The sequence below is a fragment of the Poecilia latipinna genome, unplaced genomic scaffold, assembly GCF_001443285.1.
Source record: "Poecilia latipinna isolate Pla-1442-1.1 unplaced genomic scaffold, P_latipinna-1.0 Scaffold1168, whole genome shotgun sequence".
NCBI classification, from domain to species: domain Eukaryota; kingdom Metazoa; phylum Chordata; class Actinopteri; order Cyprinodontiformes; family Poeciliidae; genus Poecilia; species Poecilia latipinna.
In genome coordinates this window covers 107,224-120,737 of record NW_015113784.1, presented here as the reverse complement: position 1 = coordinate 120,737, position 13,514 = coordinate 107,224, and the positions used below count along the sequence as shown (strand labels likewise).

General features: G+C 44.8%; 1 protein-coding gene across 1 annotated transcript in view; it reads left to right on the top strand.

Moving 5' to 3' along the window:
- The window catches only part of LOC106960231 (teneurin-2), a 106,842-nt gene that overhangs the window by 55,499 nt on the left and 37,829 nt on the right, over positions 1 to 13,514 (top strand). The window contains exons 6-10 of the mRNA XM_015053218.1: positions 2,587 to 2,792; positions 4,310 to 4,505; positions 6,535 to 6,636; positions 7,104 to 7,298; positions 9,989 to 10,189. Of these exons, the coding sequence (XP_014908704.1) occupies positions 2,587 to 2,792; positions 4,310 to 4,505; positions 6,535 to 6,636; positions 7,104 to 7,298; positions 9,989 to 10,189 (900 nt within the window). The remainder of the gene's footprint in view (positions 1 to 2,586; positions 2,793 to 4,309; positions 4,506 to 6,534; positions 6,637 to 7,103; positions 7,299 to 9,988; positions 10,190 to 13,514) is intronic.

Sequence of the window (13,514 nt, the reverse complement as noted above, 5' to 3'; positions counted from 1 at the left end):
TTTTGTCTTCGCTGACCTTGAATCATGAACACTGACCCCGAGCTGAGGCAAGTAGACATACTGTGCTGTAGATCTTTGTTCTTGGTTCTTTGGTGAAGTTGTTGATGTGCTCCTTGATAATTCGACTGCTCCTGGGAAGGTTCACCATATTTCCTCTATTTTGTGGATAATGGCTGTCAATGTAGTTTTCTGGAGTCAGTCAGCCTTAGAGATGAAACTCAGTCTTTCCAGACGGACTTCGTTTCTCGTCTTTTCTTCGGAGCAGGAAGTGCTGCTGTGTGAGGTTCTGTTCCCTGCTTCATGTTGTCACTAAGGTTCTGTTGAAGTATATATTTTTTCCTTATTAAACTAGCCTGGGTTTAGCTAGTAATCCTGAGCCAAAGTAGGTGGTTGATCACAGTTAATCCATGATTTAGAGGATTTGCTTTTGATGGTTCGAAAATTTCTTTGTAATCACTTCAGTACTTCAAATTGTCTTTTATAAATTTTAAAATTGGTTTCACCCAAAACACTTCAGTGTGTGAAAAAAAAGCAAAAACAGAAGAACTCTGTAACACAGCACTGCAATTTAAAAAGAAATCAAACATCAGCATAAAATAGTTTTATTTCATTATTTTAGGTACAGAAGTAATGAAATAGTGGTAGGTACTGCTCACTAAGATGCTGAGAGACTTCTGCTGCTTTGAACGACTTCAGGGTTTTCCGGTTGTTTTGCTTGGGGAGGTTTCTGCCATTCATCCTTCAAAAGGCTTATGATGCTTCTTTCATATGCGTTGCTCCTTTAAAGGGCTTTCCATACATTCCTGACGATATTCAGGTCTTGCGACGCTGAGGGACAGTTGCGAATCATTCCTCCTCCTATGACCTGTTGAGAGAGACTGTTGAGGATTTAAAGTATGCTTTTGAGCAATATCCTTTTATGCTGGTGTTTTCACAGCAGGGAAGTTTTCAGTAGTAACACTGCAATAGAGGACAAAAGTCGCAGGAGTTAAAAAATGAATAACGTTCCTGTTCATAAGCAAACTAGCACTATGGCCGCGTGGCGCAGCTAGCTGCAGCAGGATGTTAGAAAAGTAGCAGATAATGTTTGATTTAATGCTGCATACGAAAGACTTGAGCAATGCAACCCTTCAGAAGAACATATAGGAAGTTAACATATCTGGTGTTTTTTGTGTGAAACATACTCCTACAGCTGTCATCCTACTTGCATGCTAGCTAGCATAAGCCGTGTTTGCCAACAACATTTCTGGGAAATTTTGACTTGTTTTTCTTTTACACGAGACTCGGAGAGTCAAAAGTGACTGAATAAAAGCTTTTTGTGTGATATGTTGAATTTTTCATATTCTGTCATCCTACAACCTCAGGCGTTGTGGAGAATTTAAGTGATGGACCAACACAGAGTATCGGTTAACAGTGAAGGAGAAAATAATGCCTGATTTGCTAAATGTCTTTTTACAAACAAATGCGTAGAAACGTGTGGAATCCGCTTCTTTTTAGATCTGCATGAAGAGAAGAAGCCAAGATGATACTGAATATAATGTTGTGAACACAACACACATCATGCTGTTGGAATGCTGGTCAGTTTTTTTTTTTTTTTCTTTATAAGACAGATAGAGCAGAATCGAACCTCACAGCTGTACCATGACTCTGAATATGCACCCAGAGTTACAACATAATTGTTTACATCAAAGCTTAGCCATGTACTAGAACGGCCCAGTCAAAGTTGAGACTTGAAACCTGGAAAGTGAGTTTTCACAGACACCTCTTCATTCGTTCTGACCAGAGCTCGAACAAAGACCAACAAACAACTTACAAAACTTTCAGTGTCTCCATGTAAAAAGCTGAACAACCTCGAAAGGCTTCACTTTTTGTAATTGGTGAAGAAATAAAAGAAAAAAAATATGAATTGTTTCCTTTTAGCTGTACAATTAAGTGAAACTATGTGTTGGTCCGCACTGAAATACATTGCAGTTTTTGCACCGCTAAACACCAAACCTTATTGAGTAATTTTGTTTAAGTTTCTAGTGCAAATATCTCAGTAGTTTTGAAATAATACTAAACTAACTTACAAGTAATTTTCAGCAAGATATAGGGGCTTGTTCAAAGTCAATAATTCTTTAATATCGATGAAAAAGGACTAGTAGATTATTTCACTTATAACGTAGGAAAAATATTTTTTGAAATAATCTTCCATTGGAATTAATGCTATTTTTTTAATCAATATTAAGAAATTACTGCATTAAAACAACTCATATATTGTGCTGAAAAGACACTTTTACATTAGTTTTGTCTTATTTCACTTGTATTGGAAGCTGGACCAGAAATACTTGGTGAGATTCTGTGTTTTTGCAGTGTGGAAAAAACTCAAGATATGAAAAACGGGCATTTTCATTACCATTACTCAAGTACTAAAAACATTCTTTCTCTACCGTGTAGCTCTATGTTTTAGATCAGCTTTTCTTCACTAAAGAACGGTGTTTACATAAACTGTATTATCGCATATTACACCAGCCGTCCATTAAATTGCGCTTGTCATGACAGATGAAACAACCCTGTTGGTTTTTTGTCGTCCTCTCTCCCACTCAGGTCCGTGGGCAGGCAGAAACAGCAGCATAGACACCGGGAACATCGAGGTGGGCAGGCGGGTGACCCAGGACGTCCCCCCTGGAGTGTTTTGGAGATCCCTCCTCTATCTCAGCCAGCCGCAGTTCCTCAAGTTCAACATCTCCCTCGGGAAGGACGCCCTCTTCGGCGTTTACATCCGCAAGGGCCTGCCCCCCTCGCACGCGCAGGTACGATCCACTCGATCGAACTCATCCTGAGCACCTTTCAGGGAACACGACTGTTCCTATTCCTCGCTACGCAGACTTCACGGTGGGACTCCTGAGGGTGTTGAGCTTGGGAATAAATGTTCATTAAAAACATTTTTTGTTGCATCTGCCGTTTAAAAACATTAGTTATGAACTCCGAAAGCTAAATAATTTAGAGAAAAGATTTGCACTTAATTAGGTTTCACAGTAATACAACTTCAACTGTCTCTTGTTAATTAGTGGCTGCTCATTTCCAAATAGATTTTATAGAATAGGGATAATTTCCCTCGGTTAACTGCTTGACTGCCTGACATAGCTTAAGTTTGAGTCCATTGTGCTGAAGTAAGAACAGTTTTCCAGAGAGAACAAGGCCGCGCGTCGTACCGAGTTTTCTCCTTTCCTCTAACGCGACTGAAACACCTTGTATGTAGTTTAGGCTTCCATCATTACAGCATGTAACACGTTTGTATCATGCCCACCAAGCAGCTGGCCTGTTAAACTGTAACGAATGAAACGAGCAGGTGGCTCAGCGCTTTTTTTTTTTTTCTTTTTTTTTTTTGATGAATCAGTTGACCAAACAGAGCAGATTGGGATTTAGGAGAAAATGTCCTTAAATAACATGGATTAAAACACACCAAAAAAAGGTGGGAAAATCAAAACACAGTCAATGTATGTTGAATGTTTCTAAGCATGATTGTAATGAGTAGTTCGTGTCTTAAGTTTCTTCAGTTAGTATAAATCCAGATTAGTTGGTTCTGAAAGCTGAAGTTTAAAGCTGCTCTAAATGACTAAAGAGGAGTTTACCGTCCTAAATCGATATCGGTTTCAAAGACGTCATAGCAGTAAACGCAAATGCTAATGTATAACGCTTTAAGCTGTCCTTATTTTTGCATCGATCGGTCATTGGAGGCAGTGCGTCTCCAATTATCTTCCTACGTTAAACACAAATCGAGAGGGGAACACATAAAGCGCATCCTGTCAGAGAAACTCTGATAGATACGTACGGCGATGTAAAAATCAATCAATTAGTCTCCAGTTAGAGCACTTTTATATCTAACAGCTTCACTGACGGAAAATCCTTTTCATGTTCCGCTTTCGGGACGCGTTTCACGCGGGAAGATCATTAGTGGCACGTCTCCTCCAACTTCTATTCCCAATATAAATAATCCTCGGTTTTTATGTAAATCACAGCTTAAAGAAAATGTGACAAAAGGTCTCAGAATAGCGCTTAAACAAACGGCTTTGACACTGGAACTGTTTGAGGATAATAGAAGTCCGCTTTGGTGTTAGCCCCTCTAAGCCCCTAAGCGTTTGACTTCAGCCTCTGAGAGCGCCTAATTTGGATTCCTGCTAAACGAAGACACCAAAAAAACAAGTTAATCTACTTCACATGAGTTATTTACTGCTCATAACCTTTTATCAAATCACGAAAAAACGCTCACAAAACAGATTTCGCTTGAACCGAACGTAACCGTCCGTCAACGAAAACCTCTTCGCAGTACGACTACATGGAGCGCCTCGACGGGAAGGAGAAGTGGAGCGTGGTGGAGTCCCCGCGGGAGAGGAGGAGCATCCAGACCGTGGTCCTGAACGAGGCGGTGTTTGTCCAGTACCTGGACGCCGGCGCCTGGCACCTGGCCTTCTACAACGACGGCCGGGAGAGAGAGTCGGTCTCCTTCAGCACAAACGTCATGGGTGAGATAAAGAGAGGGAGAGAGAGAGAGAGAGTCGACGTCTTACTGCTGTGGGCAGAGGGGTGGAGGGAGGGCGGTGGGGAAATGTCGCAATGTAGCGCAGCTGTTTGGGAGCTGAAACGTGACTAACAGTCACAATTTAGGAGATAGCTTTAATACCAGTGACACTGCAATGCCTGAATGACTTCACACATTTCGAGTGTGTAAAAACACTCACCAGCAGCAGCATGTTGCAAAATGCTGCCAAAGCTATAGACCTGCAGTAGCATTGCTACGTAGGATGGACCACTTAGTGAGTTGGAGAGATTTTTTTTTTTGCCAAGAAAACATACTCTAACAAACATATGCATTCAGGAAAAAAATAAAGACACCCACAGATGTTTAGATATAAGATATTAATCGCCTCGTTCGGTATTAGGCTCGCTGGTGATGAACCGTATCGTCCGATCAGCCGGTGCAACGTGAAAAGACAATATGAAGCTGTGCAAAGTGAACGAATTTGGTTTCAGAGCTTGCAGAATGATTTCATATGTGCAGGGAGCCATGAGTGTGAGAACAAGGGGGGCAGATAGACTGAAAGAATCCTTCACTGTCAATATAAAGGAGCGAGAGAGAGAGAGAGCGAGAGCTCTCTGCTGCAGGAGTGTAGTGGAAAGATGAAGAGGTGGAGAGGTGGAGAGGTGGCAGGGATGGAATTAGAGCAAGTAGTAAGAATGGGAGATGGGGGGGAAGATGTAATGGCAGGGGGGAGAACCTGAATGCAGTGAAGTGGACTGGAGAGAGGAGGGGCTTTGGAGTGGAGTGAAGGAGAGGGTGGCATTAGGGTAAGAGGAAGACAAGGGGTTCACATTTAGGGGGGGAAAAAAGACTTGGGACACAGAGGAGGGGAAGCGTGGAAAGGCTGAGTACTCGTATTTGTTGGAGGAGTGCGAACTGGAAAAAAAATGGAGAGGAAGAAGAGACGGATGAAAGTCCAAAACACCCTCTTCGTGATTACCATCGACTCTGCGACTTCCCACCAAAACGGTTCTCCTCCCTTAAAGTGGGTTAAGAGGCACTGAAAGGCGTTGGAGAGCAGCTGGAGTCGTGTGTGACGCACCGCGGCTTCCGAGTCCGGCTGACTCTGCCCTTCAGTGCCAAACGGCCAAACCTGCACGAAGCATTAATGAACCAAATCCAGGCAGGAGTCAGGGATGAACGCAGCAGGAAAGGCAGGAAAAGGCAAGGCCGGAATGGCGAGAAAACAAACCACTTCTTTTTTCTTTTTCTTCTTCTTCTTCTTGTTGCAAGTTAGAAAAAAAGAAATTGCATGTAGGAAGCATTTTTTTCACCACAAGAACTTCCCCTGGGAAGGACACCAAGCTGACGCCCCAACGCGTTCATCTCCAAGTGAGGAAGTGGAGTCCTTACAAATTCATATAATAAGACTGAAATTAACCAGACTTATGTCAGTGGACAGTGGCCAGGGACGAGCAGTTAAGTGACGAGAAATGATTTTTGCCTCCTCTGAGTCGGTTCCAAACACTTTCCGACAAAGTATCTTTTGGGACAAACTTTTTAGCATCCTCGATTGGACGAGCGAATCAAGACGCGTCTGACCCTTGAACCTGTCTGTGTCGGTCTTCTCACAATCAAAGGGACGCTCCACAGTTGTGAAACTAGTTTCTGGTAAAACTTGGTTGGGTTTTTTTTTTTTTTGGGGGGGGTTCTGGGTTCTGATGCGGCCTGTGGTAGCCGAGGTGAAGGGTTCGTGGAGGTCGCCTCTAGAAAATGATTCGAAGTGTATTCTCGCCATACACTGACGAGAAGCAGAGAAGTGGAGTGGGGTGGGGGGGAGGCGGCGCGTGGAGTCCTGGCGGAGTGTGTTTGCTTTTGATGTCTGTGCAACATGGTGACTCGGAGCGCCTTCGGTTTTGTAGTGCGCTGAAGAATGAATGGTGCCAATGATTTAATGAAATGCTTTGATGCTTGGCATCGAACTCCCTGAACCCTCCCCTCTTTCTTTCCGTCTCACTCCGTCTCCCTCACAGATTCGGTGCAAGAGTGCCCGCGCAATTGCCATGGCAACGGAGAGTGCAACTCGGGCGTGTGCCACTGCTTCCCCGGATTCCACGGCATGGACTGCTCCAAAGGTATTAGTTGTGTACAAATCCCGTCAGGGAAGATCTTGTCATTTCCGGCGCCTAATTAGATGTGAAGACACATCCTCGGTCTCCGTGCGAGCGCCGAGAGAGGATTAAGAGCAGCAACATGGCGCATGGCCTTAGGTGAAGCTCAGACAAGATGACTGATGATGAATGGCAGCTCCCCGAGCTAACGACTCCCCGGCTCTGTGCTCACCTGGGATAGACAGCTCTGATGAATAGTTTAGTTACCTCTACTTGTAATTACTCTTTATGTCATTGGCGCTCTCCGCCCCCTTTAACCACTCTATTCGCTCTCCTGCCTGCTTGGGTGTGGATTTGCCCCATAAATCAACAGCAGCAGCAACAGAAAAGGCTTGCTAATTGTCTCTTTCTTTCCTCATATGCATGGTTTAATCTTTCCTCCTCCTTCTCCTTCTCCTCCTTCTTCTTCATTTTCTCTTCTTCTCCTCCAGCTGCTTGCCCGGTGCTGTGCAGCGGCAACGGCCAATACGACAAGGGTTCCTGTGTGTGTTACAGTGGCTGGAAGGGACCCGAGTGCGACATCCCCGTCACGCAATGCATAGACCCTCTTTGCAGCGGCCATGGCACCTGCACCGATGGAAACTGTGTGTGCTCCATCGGCTACAAGGGGCCGAACTGTGCAGAGGGTGAGGGTGGGCACTTTGTCTTCTAACGTGCATAATCTGTTTGAAAGTTTTAAAAGGAACTTGGATGTTTCAAATATTTTTGAAAATGAAAATATGTCTCGTAGCAGTATTTCACAGATAATAGGTCCCTAATCTGTGTCCAGATTTAGGGTCTGCATCCTTCGAAGGCTTCATTTGAAGACTGATTACACAACGGCGATGTAAATGCGGCCCAACAATTTATCACCCGTTTGAAGGAAGGTTCTGGTGTACGCTTGGACAAGGTGTCTGCGCATCCTTGAAAGCCTTGTGAAGTCGTGTATCTAAAATTAAGGCCTTCGAAGGTCTTAGATTCGTTTCTTTGAAATGTAAATTAATCTCAAATACGACGGTCACGGGTCTTAAATTTTGTGGCTGCATTACTATTTAGTCTCATGCTTTATGCAGTTTTTTATTTTATTTTCCTTGGGGAAATTTTTCTCAGGCAAAAGTCTGAGTCATGTGCAGACATCTTCTCCAGACTGTTGAGGCCACTGGTAGCAAACTGCTAATATGCCCTTGCTGGCTAGATAGCAAGTTCTTTTGCATCTATCATAGATGTGGTAAGTACAGAGTTAACACCAGTTGGTTGGATGACATTAGTCTTTGAAAGTGGTTCACCTCTGTTGCCAACCATATGAAGCTATTGGCATTCAGTGCAAAAAATCTTAGCATGTGGGTTCAGGTTGCTTTGCAAACTATGTGATTTTCTGCTGGTAATTTCCTGATGAAGTTCTTAAATTTCATTCGTCATGGACTTAAAAAGTCTTACATTTGAGTTATTGAAACCTATTTGAAGACTTTTCTATCCCAAGATTCATTGTGAGCAGAAGGGGAGTTTAGTTTTAAATACAGGTATATTCAAATCTGCAAAAATTAAGAGCTTAAGAAGTTGTGTTGTTAGGCTTTTGTCATCTGCAAAGACATGTTTTTTAGTATAACATTGTAAAGACTTAATTTAATTATTGCAATTGTTTATTTAATTAAATAAACTTCAAGAAGTAGTAAAAAAAAAATCAGCAAGATTTCAAGCTCCATTTTTACCGGCATTTGTTAACCTCTGTTACGGTTGCTAGGTGACAGGAAATATAAGGAGGGCAATTAATCAGAAGGCCAGATCATCCACTTTCATAGCCGCTCGACAAAGGACCCGACCCACATCGACCTTCGAAGGACCCAATGGTGTAGTCGGGTTTGCGTTGATGACATCACAACCGTTGAGCCAATCAGGTGTTATTAGCAAAGCATTAGCAAATAACACATTTTTGACAGACTCTGAAGCAGCAACGTTGCAAATTAACGTCTGAGCAACAACCTACAACACAGAAAATGAGAGCAACTGATCACGAGGCGTTATCTGCATCTAAAGTGAGCAGAAAAGCTTTGCTGCTAACTTCAAGTTCAACCAGTGACCCCTTCTAACTAAAGATAGTCTGCAAATTACAGCATAATCTTGTGCTGAGCAAGTGTTCGTTCCTGCTATTCGTAAAGATGAAGTATGACACCGCAGCTGAACACATCAGAGGTTTTATTAAGAGCTGAACTCGCTTCTATTGATCCTTGTTAAGACGGATCTGCATGGCACATTCTCCATCATCGGAGGCAAAGGAGAGGGATGAGAAAGGCGAGTCGGTGCGGCGAAAGGTGAATATCTAAGAAGTGAGAGAAAAAAGTGAGTTTTTGAGGTTGAAGATGAAGAGAAGAGGAAACAAAGGGCAAAAAAAAAAAGAAGTCAAATGACAAAAGAAGTCAAAAGAAACCTTAGAGGGCCCGAGAACAAGGTCAGCGATTTCGCTGCGTCTTCTTCATCCATCCAACCTCACCCCTCCTCCTCCTCTCATATCTGATATTCATCACGGCAGAGTCCCTCAAACAATTTACCTGAAGTGCCGGCGACATGAAAATCGATAACTGTGATCCGCCGTTTCTGCCGGGCAAACAGAAATGGAGAGGCCGGAGGTTATGTGCAGGCGTGTGCTTTTATTAATTTGTGTACAAAAAAAATAAATAAATAAATAAATAAAAGGGTACAACTGGGTCAGATATGCCCGAGGTGAGAGAGAGAGAAAGACTGAGAGGGGGTGGGGGTGCGTCAAACACGAAAAGACAAGGAGGGGAGAGAAATGGAAAAAGAAAAAGTGTGACCGGGACAGAGCAGTGACAGCCGGCCCGGAGAGGGGTGGGTGGGCGCTGTGCCGAGAGGAGGTAATTTGTCAAATTGGTTTTCACTCACTGCTCAAACTCACAGCTGCCCGTCAACCTGGCAGACTGACAGTGTCACATTTTCCCCCGTGTACTGCCACACACACACACACACAGTCAGAAATGCATCCTCTCTGAATAATGTCAGGGTTGTTTGGGGGGTTTTTTCCACAGAGGAAGATTCTCCCTCCCGTGCTCCCATTATACTTTTAGCTGTTTTTTACTGTGCGCCTTAATTGCTTTATTGAAACATCTGCTGATGTTTTCCTTCATTTCTATAATCCTCTTTTGCGTCTCACCAATTAAATTCTCGCCTTGTTTAAGCCTTTTCTTTGATAACTCATTTTACTATCTGCCCTGGTGTGCGATTTCGCAGCTTGTCTCAGTTTCCCTTCATCTGTTTGTTCCCTTCGTTTTTTTTTTTCTTCTTCTTTCAACGCTGTCGTATCTTTTTGGCTTTTTTAACGCAGTGGATTGCCTGGACCCGACGTGTTCCAACAACGGCATCTGCGTGAACGGAGAGTGCCACTGCAAGCCGGGGTGGGGAGGGCTGCACTGCGAACTGCCCAGGGCCCAGTGCCCGGACCAGTGCCACGGCCACGGCGCCTTCATCCCAGACACCGGCTTGTGCAGCTGCGACCCCAACTGGATGGGGCCCGACTGCTCCATGGGTGAGTAGTAGCAGCGCCGAACGGCTGAAAGAGACGAACGCTCCGAGCGAAGACTGACGGGTCAGGGTTTTTAGGAAACCGCCTACTCAGTCCCGACGTCTCGATTCTTTTTTTTTTTTTTTTTTTCCCATTCCCAGGGTACTTGACTATTAGTTAGTCATTTTATACCATGCTGTTCTGGTTTTCAAATTGGGCTTGGATGCAGTCCACTGAAATTAAAACATGCTGCGAAATAGAAATCAGCAACTGTTACAACGATCAAGCCAAGTTGGAGCATGTTGGAACACAATGTGGGAAGTTTTTTTNACAAATCGAGAGGGGAACACATAAAGCGCATCCTGTCAGAGAAACTCTGATAGATACGTACGGCGATGTAAAAATCAATCAATTAGTCTCCAGTTAGAGCACTTTTATATCTAACAGCTTCACTGACGGAAAATCCTTTTCATGTTCCGCTTTCGGGACGCGTTTCACGCGGGAAGATCATTAGTGGCACGTCTCCTCCAACTTCTATTCCCAATATAAATAATCCTCGGTTTTTATGTAAATCACAGCTTAAAGAAAATGTGACAAAAGGTCTCAGAATAGCGCTTAAACAAACGGCTTTGACACTGGAACTGTTTGAGGATAATAGAAGTCCGCTTTGGTGTTAGCCCCTCTAAGCCCCTAAGCGTTTGACTTCAGCCTCTGAGAGCGCCTAATTTGGATTCCTGCTAAACGAAGACACCAAAAAAACAAGTTAATCTACTTCACATGAGTTATTTACTGCTCATAACCTTTTATCAAATCACGAAAAAACGCTCACAAAACAGATTTCGCTTGAACCGAACGTAACCGTCCGTCAACGAAAACCTCTTCGCAGTACGACTACATGGAGCGCCTCGACGGGAAGGAGAAGTGGAGCGTGGTGGAGTCCCCGCGGGAGAGGAGGAGCATCCAGACCGTGGTCCTGAACGAGGCGGTGTTTGTCCAGTACCTGGACGCCGGCGCCTGGCACCTGGCCTTCTACAACGACGGCCGGGAGAGAGAGTCGGTCTCCTTCAGCACAAACGTCATGGGTGAGATAAAGAGAGGGAGAGAGAGAGAGAGAGTCGACGTCTTACTGCTGTGGGCAGAGGGGTGGAGGGAGGGCGGTGGGGAAATGTCGCAATGTAGCGCAGCTGTTTGGGAGCTGAAACGTGACTAACAGTCACAATTTAGGAGATAGCTTTAATACCAGTGACACTGCAATGCCTGAATGACTTCACACATTTCGAGTGTGTAAAAACACTCACCAGCAGCAGCATGTTGCAAAATGCTGCCAAAGCTATAGACCTGCAGTAGCATTGCTACGTAGGATGGACCACTTAGTGAGTTGGAGAGATTTTTTTTTTTTGCCAAGAAAACATACTCTAACAAACATATGCATTCAGGAAAAAAATAAAGACACCCACAGATGTTTAGATATAAGATATTAATCGCCTCGTTCGGTATTAGGCTCGCTGGTGATGAACCGTATCGTCCGATCAGCCGGTGCAACGTGAAAAGACAATATGAAGCTGTGCAAAGTGAACGAATTTGGTTTCAGAGCTTGCAGAATGATTTCATATGTGCAGGGAGCCATGAGTGTGAGAACAAGGGGGGCAGATAGACTGAAAGAATCCTTCACTGTCAATATAAAGGAGCGAGAGAGAGAGAGAGCGAGAGCTCTCTGCTGCAGGAGTGTAGTGGAAAGATGAAGAGGTGGAGAGGTGGAGAGGTGGCAGGGATGGAATTAGAGCAAGTAGTAAGAATGGGAGATGGGGGGGAAGATGTAATGGCAGGGGGGAGAACCTGAATGCAGTGAAGTGGACTGGAGAGAGGAGGGGCTTTGGAGTGGAGTGAAGGAGAGGGTGGCATTAGGGTAAGAGGAAGACAAGGGGTTCACATTTAGGGGGGGAAAAAAGACTTGGGACACAGAGGAGGGGAAGCGTGGAAAGGCTGAGTACTCGTATTTGTTGGAGGAGTGCGAACTGGAAAAAAAATGGAGAGGAAGAAGAGACGGATGAAAGTCCAAAACACCCTCTTCGTGATTACCATCGACTCTGCGACTTCCCACCAAAACGGTTCTCCTCCCTTAAAGTGGGTTAAGAGGCACTGAAAGGCGTTGGAGAGCAGCTGGAGTCGTGTGTGACGCACCGCGGCTTCCGAGTCCGGCTGACTCTGCCCTTCAGTGCCAAACGGCCAAACCTGCACGAAGCATTAATGAACCAAATCCAGGCAGGAGTCAGGGATGAACGCAGCAGGAAAGGCAGGAAAAGGCAAGGCCGGAATGGCGAGAAAACAAACCACTTCTTTTTTCTTTTTCTTCTTCTTCTTCTTGTTGCAAGTTAGAAAAAAAGAAATTGCATGTAGGAAGCATTTTTTTCACCACAAGAACTTCCCCTGGGAAGGACACCAAGCTGACGCCCCAACGCGTTCATCTCCAAGTGAGGAAGTGGAGTCCTTACAAATTCATATAATAAGACTGAAATTAACCAGACTTATGTCAGTGGACAGTGGCCAGGGACGAGCAGTTAAGTGACGAGAAATGATTTTTGCCTCCTCTGAGTCGGTTCCAAACACTTTCCGACAAAGTATCTTTTGGGACAAACTTTTTAGCATCCTCGATTGGACGAGCGAATCAAGACGCGTCTGACCCTTGAACCTGTCTGTGTCGGTCTTCTCACAATCAAAGGGACGCTCCACAGTTGTGAAACTAGTTTCTGGTAAAACTTGGTTGGGTTTTTTTTTTTTTTGGGGGGGGTTCTGGGTTCTGATGCGGCCTGTGGTAGCCGAGGTGAAGGGTTCGTGGAGGTCGCCTCTAGAAAATGATTCGAAGTGTATTCTCGCCATACACTGACGAGAAGCAGAGAAGTGGAGTGGGGTGGGGGGGAGGCGGCGCGTGGAGTCCTGGCGGAGTGTGTTTGCTTTTGATGTCTGTGCAACATGGTGACTCGGAGCGCCTTCGGTTTTGTAGTGCGCTGAAGAATGAATGGTGCCAATGATTTAATGAAATGCTTTGATGCTTGGCATCGAACTCCCTGAACCCTCCCCTCTTTCTTTCCGTCTCACTCCGTCTCCCTCACAGATTCGGTGCAAGAGTGCCCGCGCAATTGCCATGGCAACGGAGAGTGCAACTCGGGCGTGTGCCACTGCTTCCCCGGATTCCACGGCATGGACTGCTCCAAAGGTATTAGTTGTGTACAAATCCCGTCAGGGAAGATCTTGTCATTTCCGGCGCCTAATTAGATGTGAAGACACATCCTCGGTCTCCGTGCGAGCGCCGAGAGAGGATTAAGAGCAGCAACATGGCGCATGGCCTTAG